This window comes from Euprymna scolopes, chromosome 30, assembly GCF_053919585.1.
Source record: "Euprymna scolopes isolate OS-2025 chromosome 30, ASM5391958v1, whole genome shotgun sequence".
In the NCBI taxonomy this organism is placed as follows: domain Eukaryota; kingdom Metazoa; phylum Mollusca; class Cephalopoda; order Sepiida; family Sepiolidae; genus Euprymna; species Euprymna scolopes.
Genome location: NC_136511.1, coordinates 18072438 through 18086207, shown reverse-complemented (window position 1 = coordinate 18086207; position 13770 = coordinate 18072438). Strand labels below are relative to the sequence as shown.

At 37.7% G+C, this 13770-nt stretch overlaps 1 protein-coding gene across 4 annotated transcripts in view; it reads right to left on the bottom strand.

Moving 5' to 3' along the window:
• The window catches only part of LOC145254684 (flotillin-1-like), a 156346-nt gene that overhangs the window by 41163 nt on the left and 101413 nt on the right, over positions 1 to 13770 (bottom strand). For all 4 annotated transcript variants that reach the window (XM_080113334.1, XM_080113335.1, XM_080113337.1 and 1 more), the window contains exon 4: positions 13284 to 13427. In XM_080113334.1, the coding sequence (XP_079969460.1) occupies positions 13284 to 13427 (144 nt within the window). The remainder of the gene's footprint in view (positions 1 to 13283; positions 13428 to 13770) is intronic.

The following is a 13770-nucleotide window of genomic DNA, read 5'->3' as shown; positions in this document are numbered from 1 at the left end:
AAATCATTTGTTGACATCTATGCTGATGACACGACCACCTATGGCAACACATCAAAGGCTGTAAATGACAAAGCTCTCCGATTCTCTCTCCTCTGATCTTGAGCGCGTGGTACAGTGGGGGAAGAGGTGGCTGGTTACTTTTAATGCATCTAAAACCAAACTCCTATCTTTACATCATCAACGCTCTGATCCCCATCTGGCATCAATTGAAATGGATGACTCGTCTTTGGGAGGCTTGATGTTTTGACAAGCTCCTGAGTTTGACCTTTACTCCTGATCTGAAATGGAACACGTATATCAAGTCTGTTGCCCGGGCCGCTGGGAAAATGGTGGGATTCTTTTACTGCTCCAGAAGATATCTCACTACTGATGCAATTCTCTATCTGTATAAAAGCCAAGTACGTCCAAAGATGGAGTACTGCTGCCACATCTGGGCTGGAGCTTCTAAAAACAGCCTATCCTGCCTTGACAAAGTACAAAATAGACTTCATTAGCTTAGTGGGGGGTGCCCTTTTCTCTTCCCTGCAACCTCTCTCCCACAGAAGAGATGTTGCGAACCTGTCTTTGTTTTAGCGTTATTTCCATGGCAAGTGCTCGTCCGAGCTCCAATCTCTGCCCCCCCCGCTTCGCTAATCTTTCACGATAAACACTCGTCTAGCTGAAACCACTGTCAATAATTTTCCCCACTGTTTATCTGTGCCTAAATCAAAACGTAGATTCCATGAACAAAGCTTCTTTCTGAGAAGTGCACACCTGTGTAATTCTCTTCCGTTTGCCTGTTTCCCATCTGACTACAACTTGGATGTCTTCAAGTCCAACATAAACAAATTCCTGATTAATCGCCCCCTTAAGAGACTTTATCAAATCTCCAATACCAACTATTACCACGATATTATCCCATTGATTATTGTACACACAATAACCCTTATCCCCGAGTGGCTTCCAGGCCTTGATAAGTGATCCCCCATGTAAAAAAAAAAAAAAAAAATTTCACCTGCCTGTTAGTGTGTGTGTATGTATGCATAAAACTTTCGACAGAGGCAACGGATTTTCACAAGATTGGTATCGTTTTGAAGCTCGACCCTTCGGACGACAAACTGAAAAATTGGCTAAAAACATTTCTTCCTTCACCCTCAACTGGGCAGTTCTTTTACAAGGAGGGTTGGTTTGTGCAAAGTCATCAATGCTTGCAACTTCCGGTTGCGCCATGGAGGCATCGGTGAAGATGTTATGTTTTATTTAACCTTTTTTTTTCTCCTTTGCGTTACGGGTTCGAGCCTGCCTGTCTTACTATTTTTTTTTTTTTTTTTTTTATTTTTTTTTTTTTTTTTTTAAACACCTCACACTCCACTCGGGATGCCTACTGTTTTATTTCTCCACCTCCCGCTACTACCACTTTTTTTTTTTTTACAACTCTCCGGAGTTTCTTTCTACAGCACCTACACACACCCAGACAATGAGTATTATTAACCATGGAAATCAGTATATATATATATTATTCCTTATTGGAATTTTTTTATTTTTTAGATGAGCATTGTATGTTAATTTTATTTTATTTCGGACTACTAGTCTCATCTTATCTTTTTTATTTGGTGCACAACGTTTCGGCCAACTTCCTCTGGCCTTCGTCAGGTGGTAAGATCAAAGAATCCAACCTTGATCGCCCTTCGGGGCCCGTGGCGCAGTTGATAGAGACGTTGAATCTCTACGGTTCCAGATAAACATTGTCTGAAGATAGCGGTTTCAATCCCACCCAAAGCGTGCCAGAGGTAATTGGTCAAAAATGTGGTGAGACGACAACAACTACGGATGACAGTGATGGCTGAGAATGCAGTTAGGAGATTCGAAGTTCCTATCCGTCGCGGTTACCACCTGACGAAGGCCAGAGGAAGTTGGCCGAAACGTTGTGCACCAAATAAAAAAGATAAGATGAGACTAGTAGTCCGAAATAAAATAAAATTAACATGGAAATCAGTAGTCGAGTAGATTTCTTGTAATTATTCAAGGAAATAAGCTTAGTCTTGCCGGCACTGTTACTACCCTGCTAATCTAACATATAAAAGGCAAAATGTGTGTGTGTTTATATGTCTCGCAAAAACTTCCGACAGATGTGCTGGAACGTGACAAAATTGTTTTAAAGATCGGTCTCTCGGGCAACAAATATCGAAAAATTTGTCAAAAACATCAATTCCTTCACTCTCAACTGGGCAGTTTTCTACAAGGAGATGGGGGGGGGGGGGGCGCTTTTTTCATAAAAATTTTCGCAAGTCATTGTCCCCATTGGATTGACTACCCTTAATTTTTATGCTTGCGACTTCCGGTTTTGCGATAGACGCATCAGCTAAAATGTTTTGTTTTTTTTACCTTCTATTCCTTCGCGTCCGAGTCTGTTTGCCTACTACCACTTTTTTTTTTTTTTTTTTTTTTTTAAAAACACCTTTCTCCACCCTGGCTGCTTACTGTTGTTTTGTAAGCCCCCCCCCCCCCACCTCACGCCACTCTTGGGGTTTCTTACTACACCACCTTTCCACGCCCGGGTACTGCTGCTAGTCTATTATATAAAAGGCAAAATGTGTGTGTTTGTATGCCTGCCAAAAACTTCGGCAGACGCGTCGGACCATGATAAAATTGGTATCACTTTAAAGCTTGGTCTCTCGGACAACAGTTTTTCCGTCGACATTTTTGCCAGTCATTCAAACCTTGTGTCAACGATGTTGCACAAAAGAAGTTATTTCGACCGCCATAACATCATAATCGTGGTGGACGCATGGATAAAACGGTTTCACCTTCTTTTCCTTCTGTGTGTTACAGGTTCGAGCCTATCTACTACTCCTAATTTTTTTTTTTTTTTTTTTTTTTGCTCAACACTCTTTCACACATCTCCACAAACCCAGGCACACAGGCTAGTCTATTATAAAAAAAGGAAAATGTGTTAGTTTGTATGTGCGTGTTTGTATGTCCACCAAAAACTTGACAGACACATTGGACCGTGACAAGGATCAATCTCTCTGATGAAAAAAATCTAAAAATTGGCCAAAAAAATTAATACTGTGCTGGTCCACATAAGTCATAACTTTTTTCATCTCCTTTTCATCTTTCGTCTTACATGTTCCAGCTTGCCTACTGTGGCTAATTTCTTTCTTTTTTTTTGCATTCGTATGGCCACTTGCTATTTGGATTAAAATATTTTTTTAGGGGCGAGTTGATCAATAGCACTAGCCTCTCTCCACCTGCGCAACACCAAGTAGCCATGCTAGTCTATTCTATAAAGAGAACCCATGTGTGTGTGTGTTTGTATGTCTACTAAAAACTTTTGTCATCCACATCTGACCAGGTTGAATCTGGTACCATCTGAAAGAGCAATGCCCCAGATGCATAATATGTGAAAATTAGAAAAAAAGATTAGTTCTTTGGTGGTCAAGTGACCAGTTTTTGAAAGGAGGGGGGAGGGTCCTTTTTCACAAGTCACTGTTTAAAAAAGCTCGTTTCAATGTCATAAGAACTCGTGTCCATGTGGACAAAAGCGAAGTTTTAGCTTTCTTCCCCTCTTTTGCGTTTTGAGCATTTAAGAGCATGTGTGATGGCAAAAAAAAAAAAAAGAAAAAAAAAAGGCTCTTTTTTTTCTTTTTTTTTTTTGCTGTCGCACCGGCACTCTGCTATTTTTATTAAAAGAAAAGTTGTTTTGATTTATTTATTTTTTCATTGAGGCGGTCAGTGCATGGGCAACAAAAAGTACTCAATATTCAGAGAATGGCTTCTCTTCGTATCCCTTCTGCCAAAATATCTGGTGCGGAGGTTGTCACATACTTATTTTTTTTGGGGGGGGGGGGGTCAATTTTTTTTTTTTTTTAAAGTATTTTTTTTTTTTCTTAAATTGTTGTGGGTTGGTTGGTTGTTTTATGACATATCAACCTTTTTCAGGTTATTTAATGCCGAATCTAGTTATTTTGAGGAACGATGGTCAGAGTGAACCTGGGAGCAATGGCAATTAAAGGGTCGCTCCACACTCCCCAAAGCCCGCAAGGTGGGGCCTCACCATCGGATATAGTTTTAGGTCATATCCAGGACCAATTGTTGTGGGAGTAACGATGGAGTTGACCTATAATAATGACAAACTGCTCAATATCCTCAGCATAGCACGAACTTCATATGGATCCAGGCAACACCGGGTATCCATGCTAGTATGGATATAAAATGGAGCCAAGTATGCTTTACTCATTTATTTTTGAAGAAAATGACTAGTTTTGTTTTACAGAATATCAACACTTCAGTTCATTCAATATTGAATCCATTAATTCAGAAAAAATTTTATGCTTCTTTAGATCTTCAAATATTGTTTGGTTTGGTTGTTTTGTAAAGGAAAATTGTTTTTTTTTTTTTTACTTTGCAGAACATGATTGAGTTTTGCAAACTAGAAAGAAGAAAATAGCATCAATATTTAGTGCATTTTAAGTCAGGAAGCCATTATGCGTATTCCTTGGTTGTTTTATGGCATACCAACCCTTTTCAGGTTATTTAAATCTTCAAATATTTATTCATTGTGTTTGGTTTGGTTGTTTTGTAGAGGAACATTGTTGCTTGTTTTTGACTTTGCAGAACATGAAGGAAAAACCAATGACTTCAGTGTTTGGCGCATTTTAAGTCAGGAAGTCATTATCTTTAGACAGCCTGATCTGGTAGTACTGGATGAGAAAAGGGGCAGAATCCCATCCTATACCAATGATGAATATATTTTAAAACATCTGGAGAAAGATTTAATGAAACTTAAAACAGTTGCAGGTGATATTATCCCTACCTTCTTGTTCTCTGTCAGTGGAGGAGAAATCCTTCACGACTGAGACAATTTTTATTTTTGTTCCTTTTCTCCACGTTAAAAAACGACCCTGGTGTCTAACTGTCCTGTGGGGAGGCATTGTAAATAGGAACACTGGGTAACCCTGCGAGCAAACCCACACTCTAAAATCAGAAAATATTGGATGGTGGTGGGTGGGGGTTAAAGTGTTGTCATAAAAATCAAAGGACTGAGAAACAAATGTAAACAGAAATCAATATTGACAGAGCGGAGGTGGGGGCTTGTGTCATAAATCCCACATACTCCCACCCTCAGAGATGAGGGTGGGGTCGTGAAGTGAAAAACGAACCTGTTAAAAACCGTGATTGAGAAGCCCATTCCCCCCACCCCCATTACCATAGCATGTAACACAAGTTTTGTGTACTTTTTCCCCACCGGAGTAACAACAGTCAGTACCCCCCCCCATCCCATCCAACAAACCAGAAATCACAATGGAGAGAAATAAAAATAAATTTACTAAAATGTTGAAAGGAAAAAAAAATTTTGTTTTGGTAATTAATCAGTGAAATGTAGATTTTTGTTTAAAAAAAATAAATAAAATTACTCTTATACAGTAGAAAAGAAACAATTGTTGCTGAAGAGACGAGGGGGGAGGAAAACAAAGGGAGGAGGAGGATGGCAGAGAAGGGAGGAGGATGGCAGAGGAGGAGGAGGAGGAAGATGGCATAGAAGGGGGAGGAGGAGGATGGCAGAGAAGGAAGGAGGAAGAGGAAACACCAAGAAAGATCTTGGCTGCTGCTGTTGCTTAGAGCATCATACCATGTCATAACAAGGCCAAATATTGATTTGCAGAGAAAACTGGTGGAGGGGGGGGTAGAAATAATGTAGGGAGAGACAGAGAAAAGGGGGGAGAGGGAGGATTATATGTTTGCTAAGAAATATGAGAGAGAGAAGAGAGAAGGAAGAGAGGTAGGATGAGAGGTAGGATGAGAGAAAAAAAAGAGGGGGGGGGAGAGAGAGAGAGAGAGAGAGAGAGAGAGAGAGAGAGAGAGAGAGAGAGAGAGAGAGAGAGAGAGAGGAAGTGGAGGAATCGTGTTCGCTAATCTGCAGCATCAACTATCGCACACATGCAGGCAGCACCAGATGAGGCTGCACAGCAAGAAAGAGACTGCGTTCTCGTGTCGTATTGCCATGGCAACTGCTGAGTGCTGCACAGGCGCAGGCCTCAGTCCAAATCCCCTCGAGTAATTAACTCGAAAACGGAAAGAAACATTAGATATACGCGCACTTTTGATTCCCAACGATAAAAACCAGGGGGGGGGTCTTCATATATGAATATTTTATTTTGTTTCTCATCTTTTTTCAGAATGGAAATATCAATATCGGAATGTATAAAAAGATATCAAGATTCCGCCTCCAAACATAATTAGCTTCCGACTATGATAACATCTCGTTGGATCCGTCTCTACGAGGAATAGGATGATTAAATGTCGCTTAGTGGAGGGTGGAGGGAATACGATAAAGATATACAAATTGACTTCCATAATTATAACACTCATAATCTCTAACCGATATGCACATGTGCTACCATTAGCGATAATGCAAAGCTCTATGTAAAAAAAAAAAAAAAAAAAATAGAGCACTCTTCGATGAGTGATATTGCCTAACAAAGCAAGACTTTTACTTCATGTTTTGCTGATGGCAGAGTAGATCTAAGTCCAGACTGACGAAAAAAAAAAAAAAAAAAGAAAGTTTTAACAAGGAAGTCATCATTTATGGCCCAAACGCCACTCGAAGATAAGGTTTAGTAAGTGTCTGTTGGTCGTTGAGACAACAGCTTATGATCGGTAGTGGTAGAAACTGGGTAGAATTTGATCAGTTAAGAGGATGGCCCAACAAAAACTTGTTTACATTTGACTTGAAGACAACCATGTAGTAGTCAGCTGGAAAGCAGACCATAGAAATAGAGTTCCACAAGCGAGCAATTCTAGAAAAAGAAGCTTTATTCATATAATTTGCCTTTAGTTTTAGGCAGGGATAAGGGGTAGGGGAAATTGTCGACAGTGGGTGTAGATAGACGAGTGTTTGTTGTGAAGGTTTGGAAGGAGTGAACCATAGATTGAAGCACTTGCCATGAAAATAACGATGGAGTATAAAGATAGATTTGCAACGTCTCTTCTGATGAAGAGCGTGCAAGGAAAAGGACACAGCCTTCCAGATTCCGAAGCCGATTTTGAAATCTATCAAGGAAGGAAAACGTGCCCCCTCCATTTTATTTTTCTTTTCATTTTCTATCTTTGAAGATTGCAATGCTGGGTATGAGGCAGCCAAACCAGCTGCCAACATTGCCCTGCTTTTTAGTATCCTCGCTGTTCCCTTAAGTGCAAATTGTCTGGATCTCTTTTGCACTTGGTTCACCAGGAATATTAGTTAGGTAGGACTTCAGGTTCTTCTTCATAAGCCCTGTAGCACCTATAATAAGTGGTATGATTTGATATCTTCTCCACATGTCTTGTTCAACTAATGACCTGTGACTGACATGAAAACGGCCAAACCTTCAAGTATCAATAGTAATTAATATTGAAATAATTGGCTACTGTTGACCAAAGTAGTAAAGTATCAGGCAGAAATAGTCAACTTTATATTACTTGTATTGGTTAGACTTGTTCTCATCTGAGTGTTATTTGTGCAACGTTTCTGTTGGATTGTCCTTCGACCGTCTTCAGGCATTTTGGTTGTTGTTTGGCTGAAGACGGTTGAAGGCCAAACTGACCAAAACGTTGCATAAATAACACACAAGATGAGAACAATAGCCCGATGAATACAAATACTCAAACAATCAGCCCTCATCTCCAAAATTCAGAACTTTAGAATTTCATGGTTTATTAAGCATTTTGAAAATAAGAATTTTTGTTTTTTTTTTTTTTTTAACTTAAGACCTGTGTCCTAAGCAAATGAAGCAAAAATCACATTTTTTTTTTTTTCAGTTAAAAATATAACAGTCCATTTTATAGCCATGATCATCTTTATAACACATTGAGTACCGTTGTCAAATCTACATGGACAGGATACAAAACCAACTTCACAATCTAGTGAGCAATGCCGTTCTCTAATCTCTGCTGCCTCTTAAGGAGACACTGCAAGCCTATCTCTGCTCTATCGTCATTTTCATGGCAGATGCTTGACTGAACTTCACTATGGTTCCCTCCTGTAAAACATTCATAGCAAACACTCGACTAACTACAAGAACTAGCAGCAATTTCTCTTTCTTCCTGTGCTTAAAACAAAGTTCAAATGAACAAAGTTTCTTTTCTAGAACTACTCATTTGCGGAACACAATACTGCAAAGCTGCTTCCCAGGTGACTATAACATTATCATATTCAAATCTAATGCAAACAATGATTTGTTCATCATTTGCTCATGACTTTGTTGTTTTCAAGTCCAACAAACATGTTCCTGATGAGTAATCCTCTAAAATAAAGTAACTTATTACATCACTGATCATCACATTAACCTATATCCTTGAGTGGCCTTATGCTTTCAAGCAAAGTAAAAAGTCATGAATACATATTTTGAAAATAAAACATGAGAATGTTGGGTGTTTATATATATATATATATATACTAGCAGGGGGTACCCGGCGTTGCCCGAGTGTTTGGAGGTGCAAAAGAAAAAAATGTTTTAGTAGGAAGGTAGGATTGAACCCCGAAGCCTTGACGCGAAGGTGGAAACAAAAGATAAAAAAGCCAAATTAAATACACACGCGACCTCCGTTCGTAACTCTTAGATATTATCATTTAGATGTGATATAAATAGTTTACAGGAGTGAGCCAACCGATCCCTTCTTGAAAAAAAGCCTTTCTTGAACATACACAAAAAGCGAACATACATACATACAGACACACATTTTCGCTTTTATACATATAGATTACATATACAAGGTGGCTTAAATAAGTTTCCAGACTTTTTTCATCTGAGCACTTTCATTGATAGTACATACATAAAACTCGAGTCTCCTTCGAAGTAATCTCCTCCGGCTGCAATGCACTTGCTGTACCATTCCAACAATTTCTAGAAGGTCCCATGGAAGTCCTCTTGTGGAGTGTCAATGACCCTGGTCACATCGCAACTGTCTCATAATGACAGCCTCTAAGATTTTCCTCAAGAAATAACCAAAAGTCACAGAAAGCAAGTTCTGGATTATAGGGAGGGTGAGGAACTGTCCTACTGTCCATCTTGTTTGCGACAATGTCTTTCTTTCTGATCTTCTGAGTACCCTTGGGACAAACCTCTACGCAAATCTTCTGTTCCGAGAATAATTATGTATACAGTTTCCACACTGACATCAAACTGTGCACTTATTGTCTATATAGACAATAGATGGTCTTTATCCATGAAATTCTTTATTTGGCCAATCAACTCTAGTGTTCTGGCTTCCTTACTCCTCCAACATCTCCCATCAACCCTAACAAACTGTCTTCCTTGAATCTCTTATGCCACTCAAAAACTGATGCTTAATTCATGCAAGATGGTCGAAAAGCAGTCTGGCGCATTCTATATGTTTCTGTGGCATTTTTTTCAAGTTTAAAACAGAATTTTATTGCATACGGTTCGTCTAAAGTATTAGTCCAGATGGCATTTTTGAAATCGTATGGTGTATTCCAATTTCTGCTGTAGCTGTTCATTGGAACCTAAAATCATAAAAATTGGTTGGTTATCTCATAAGATGCATAGCAATAACATACTGACTTTTCAAGAGTCTACAACAATTTTAAATGCTGTTTAAAAAAACCCCAGAAAAACTTGGAAATTTATTGAAAGGACCTTATATATATATATATATATATATATATATATATATATACACACACACACACACACATATATATATATATACACACATACTAGCCTGGGTGCTCAGGTGCTGAGAAAAAAAAAAGTAGTAGCAGGCAGGCAAGCTCTAACCCGTACCATGAAGGAGGAAAAGAAAGCGAAAAAAAAGTGACAGCTTTGCCGTTGCATCCATCGCCAAACCGAAAGTGGCGAGGGTTTAAATTAAGGCTAGTCAATCGAAAAAAAGGGGATGACTTTCGAAAATATCAGCAAAAAAAAAAAAAAAAAAAGCGACCCCCTCCTTGCAGAAAAGTGCCCAGTTAAGCGTGAAGGAATTAATATTTTTAGCCAATTTTTTTATATTTGTCGCCTGAAGGGTCAAGCTTCAAAACGATAATGATCTCGTGAAAATTCGTTGCTTTTGTCGAAAGTCTTAGGCAGACGTACAAACACATTTAAACAGACAGGTTATATATATATGTAACCCCTCCAGGGTAGCTCAGGTGCATAGGCTCGTGGTTGAGATGCACCCGTAGCCAATACCTGTGGTGTCACCCGTGTTTTCGTCTAGTGGTCGAATTCGTCTTTGTGGGTCGCTCTCTGGTTCCGCTTTCAAATCAGCTTCCAAACGTCACCTGGACTGTCGGAGAAAAATATTGCCTTCACAACAGCGTTTCCGATTAAAGAAAAGAAAGTCAAAACTTAATTGTCTTTTCTTAACATAAAATTGATTATGGTCTTCGACTTTACAAATAATAGATACACACTGGCCTAGTCATGCAACTTTCCTTTACGAAGTTCTGTTCTTCATCTACCGTCAGTCCAGGGGAAGGGATCAGCTGCCAGAGCGAAAAGAAGACCCCGATTAGCCAAGTTTTTATCAAATCAGTAATTCCTCCCTCTGCCTTTTTGGAGTTATTCTTTCTCTTTTCTTCTCTTTTTTATCCTATAAATTTCTACTCCTCCTCTCGAACTTATCTTTTTAACCCCTATTTGCACTGAGGTGTTTCTACTTATTATCAATTAGGGGTGATTAGTCACCCCAGTCGACGCTTGGCGGCGACCCTCACTCTGCCCCTCCCCACCCCCACCTGTCAGCTAAGATATCTGGGTCTCTTCATATTGCTCAGAGGTTTTAAAAACAACCTTTTCGTTGTTAACATATATAACGACAATGAGATAAAAACAATTATTTGTTTTTTCTTTCTGACAAAATCCCATAGACATTTCTGTTTAAAACATCAAACCATCATCATTAGAATTCAGCCATGCGAATTCCTTTGAATTCGTGTCGACTAGCAAGGTCACTCGGCATCGCTCGGTCCCCATCGGGTCACATATATATATACTAGCAAAAGTACCCGTCGTTGACTGGGTTCAAAAACAGCCTACAGAAAATGGACTTTGAATTTATGAAAGTATGATAGGTTATGAAAAGGAAGGGTTGTAAAGAGATAGCTTCGAATTTGGGGATATCAAAACCAAAGCAAAATATGATGAAAGTAAAAATAGATAAACCCCATAATTTATTACACCATACCTGTTCACACTGAAACACTTATCACAATATTCTGTGGATCTATATTAAAAAACCTTGTTAAACTTTGTGACATATTTCCATTCTTTGGAGGTCAGGCATGAACGAACACCCCATAATTTTATTATACCATATTTCTTCAAACTGAAACATAATTATCAAAGTATACTTACACAGATAGATATGAAAAGTCTTTATTAAAGTTTGTGCCTATTTCCATTCTATGGAGGCCAGGCGTGAATGCAGACTCCACAATTTTATTATACCATCCCTATTTAAGTTAAAACATACTTATCAAAGTATTATGTACATCTATATCAAAAACACTTGTAAACGTTTTTTTTTTTTTAATTTTTACATTTATTTCAATACTTTGTGGACCAGGCGCGTATGCAGACCCCACAATTTTAATGAATCATCATTATGCCAGATCAAACATACCCATTCCTGTGTCTCGATACATCTTCTATCATTATATGTGATCAGTTTTCTATAATAGTCAACCATATAGGAGCCTATTCGGGACCAGACACACACACAAACATTCAGCTTTATATATATATATATATATATATTGGAGTAACAACACATTCCAAATAGAATTGAAGACTTGTTGCTTCTTTCGCCATTTCTCTGCATCTTTTGTTACTGAATATGTGGTCTGGCATGTAATATCAATTGCACATTAAAAGTTTACATTCTTTTTCTTCCAATTTTCTCCATTGTTGAAACAATTTTATGAAGATTGAAAAGCAACTTTGGCTAAAAAATTACATAATCACTTAACATCTTATATTCCATTTTACTTTCAAATATGCATTAATATGGTTTTCAAAAAAGAAAAAAAAAACGTTCAAGCATTTTTTTTTTTTTGATCGTTTCTAATCGACTTGTTCATATTCATTTCTACCAAAACGTACAAATTGACAAATTACGTTTTTAAAGAATTTTGTTTGTTTATTCAAAACTACAAGAGTACCCGTCCCCGGACAGGTAAAATTACTCCCACCCCGACAAAACGAAACAATTTTGCTTTCGTTTTATTATATATTTCATATTTTATTTATATGCCCTCAAAAGATTAAAGTAAGTATAATGATATTAAACCTTATGTCTAGAATTCTTCTTCCAATTTTGATCAAAATCCATTGCATGGTTTCAGTACTAGAAAATCTATAATCATAGGCCGAAGCCTAAGGAAATTGAAGTTGCAGGAATCTTGCTTAATTGGTGCCCAATGATTACGGGGGAAATTCAATACAAATCTGAAATATCATTAAACTATTTTTTTTTTTTTTCCAGTGATCACCACTTATCAAGGCCCGGAAGCCACTCAGGGATAAGGGTTATTGCAAGTACATTACGTTAGTGTGGAAATTTGATGAAGTGTTTAATTAAGGGGGCAGTTCATTAGGAATTTGTTATTACTTAAATATCATTAAACTATTATTACTTAAATATCATTAAATTATTTTTATTTTATCCCTCTTCGCACTTTAAAATGCTCCAAAGAACCAGAGATTTTAGAAACATTCATTTTTTTATGGTAAAATTTGACTAAATTCCGAGGTATCTTAATTCTCACTGCATAAAATTAAACTAAATATAGCCCACCTTCATGTATTGCAACATTCATAATTAGTTTAGGAGTGAATTTTGTACATATAAATATATAAACATACATATATTTACCGTTTCAGTTTTTTTTCCTATCAGGTTGTAGATTATTTTTTTTTGTTGCTTACAAACATCCAAGATTTTTTTTTTCTTATAGAAATTGCTCTCGACGAGGCATGAAGCCACTTGATGTAAAGAGTAAAAAAAAAAACAAAAAAACTTCAAAGTAAAGGAAATTAGCCAAAAATAAGTATTAGATGGAATAGATTCCGACCCAGAAAACAGCAATTCTTCCCCCTTGTTCATGGAATGTGAGGACTAAAGGAGAAAAACAAGGGAAGCGAAAGTTACGTCGTCGCCGAAAGTAAACCCAAGATCCACTTTCTACTCTCCTTAATTTCACACTTTGAAAATTATGAGAATAATTTTATTTTTTCATAAATTAAATAAAAAAATGAAGTTAAGCACGCCACATGAATAGGCATGTAAAATGATAGACTTACCTCGACTGTCATGTTTCCCATGATTGCTCTCTGGTGACCTTCCAGGGTTTCACGGGCCACATTTTCAATCTCATTTTCATTCTTGCCCAAGAATAATTCACAGGCGGTGTGCAGCATCTCGTCATTTGATCCTTGGACTTTGATCTGACAACAAAACAAACAAAAACGTTTAGAAACAATAACAACAAATGGAAAAACAAAAAAGCAATCTCTTTCGTTTTAACAAAAGCGATTGAAAATAGTCATGGGACGATTGAAAAACTCCCGTTTCCAAGACAGAAGCGAACGACTCTTTCATGTAAACACAATTGATCCTAGTAATTACATTAGTCGCCATTTATTGACCATGAAAGGATGAAATAGTGGTTGGGATCAAACCCGTATTTCAGAGATTGGAACATTTCCACTAACCTGACTGACCACCATACATACAAACATACACAAACCCACATGCATACAAACAAACTTTCTGCTGAAAAGAGCATTA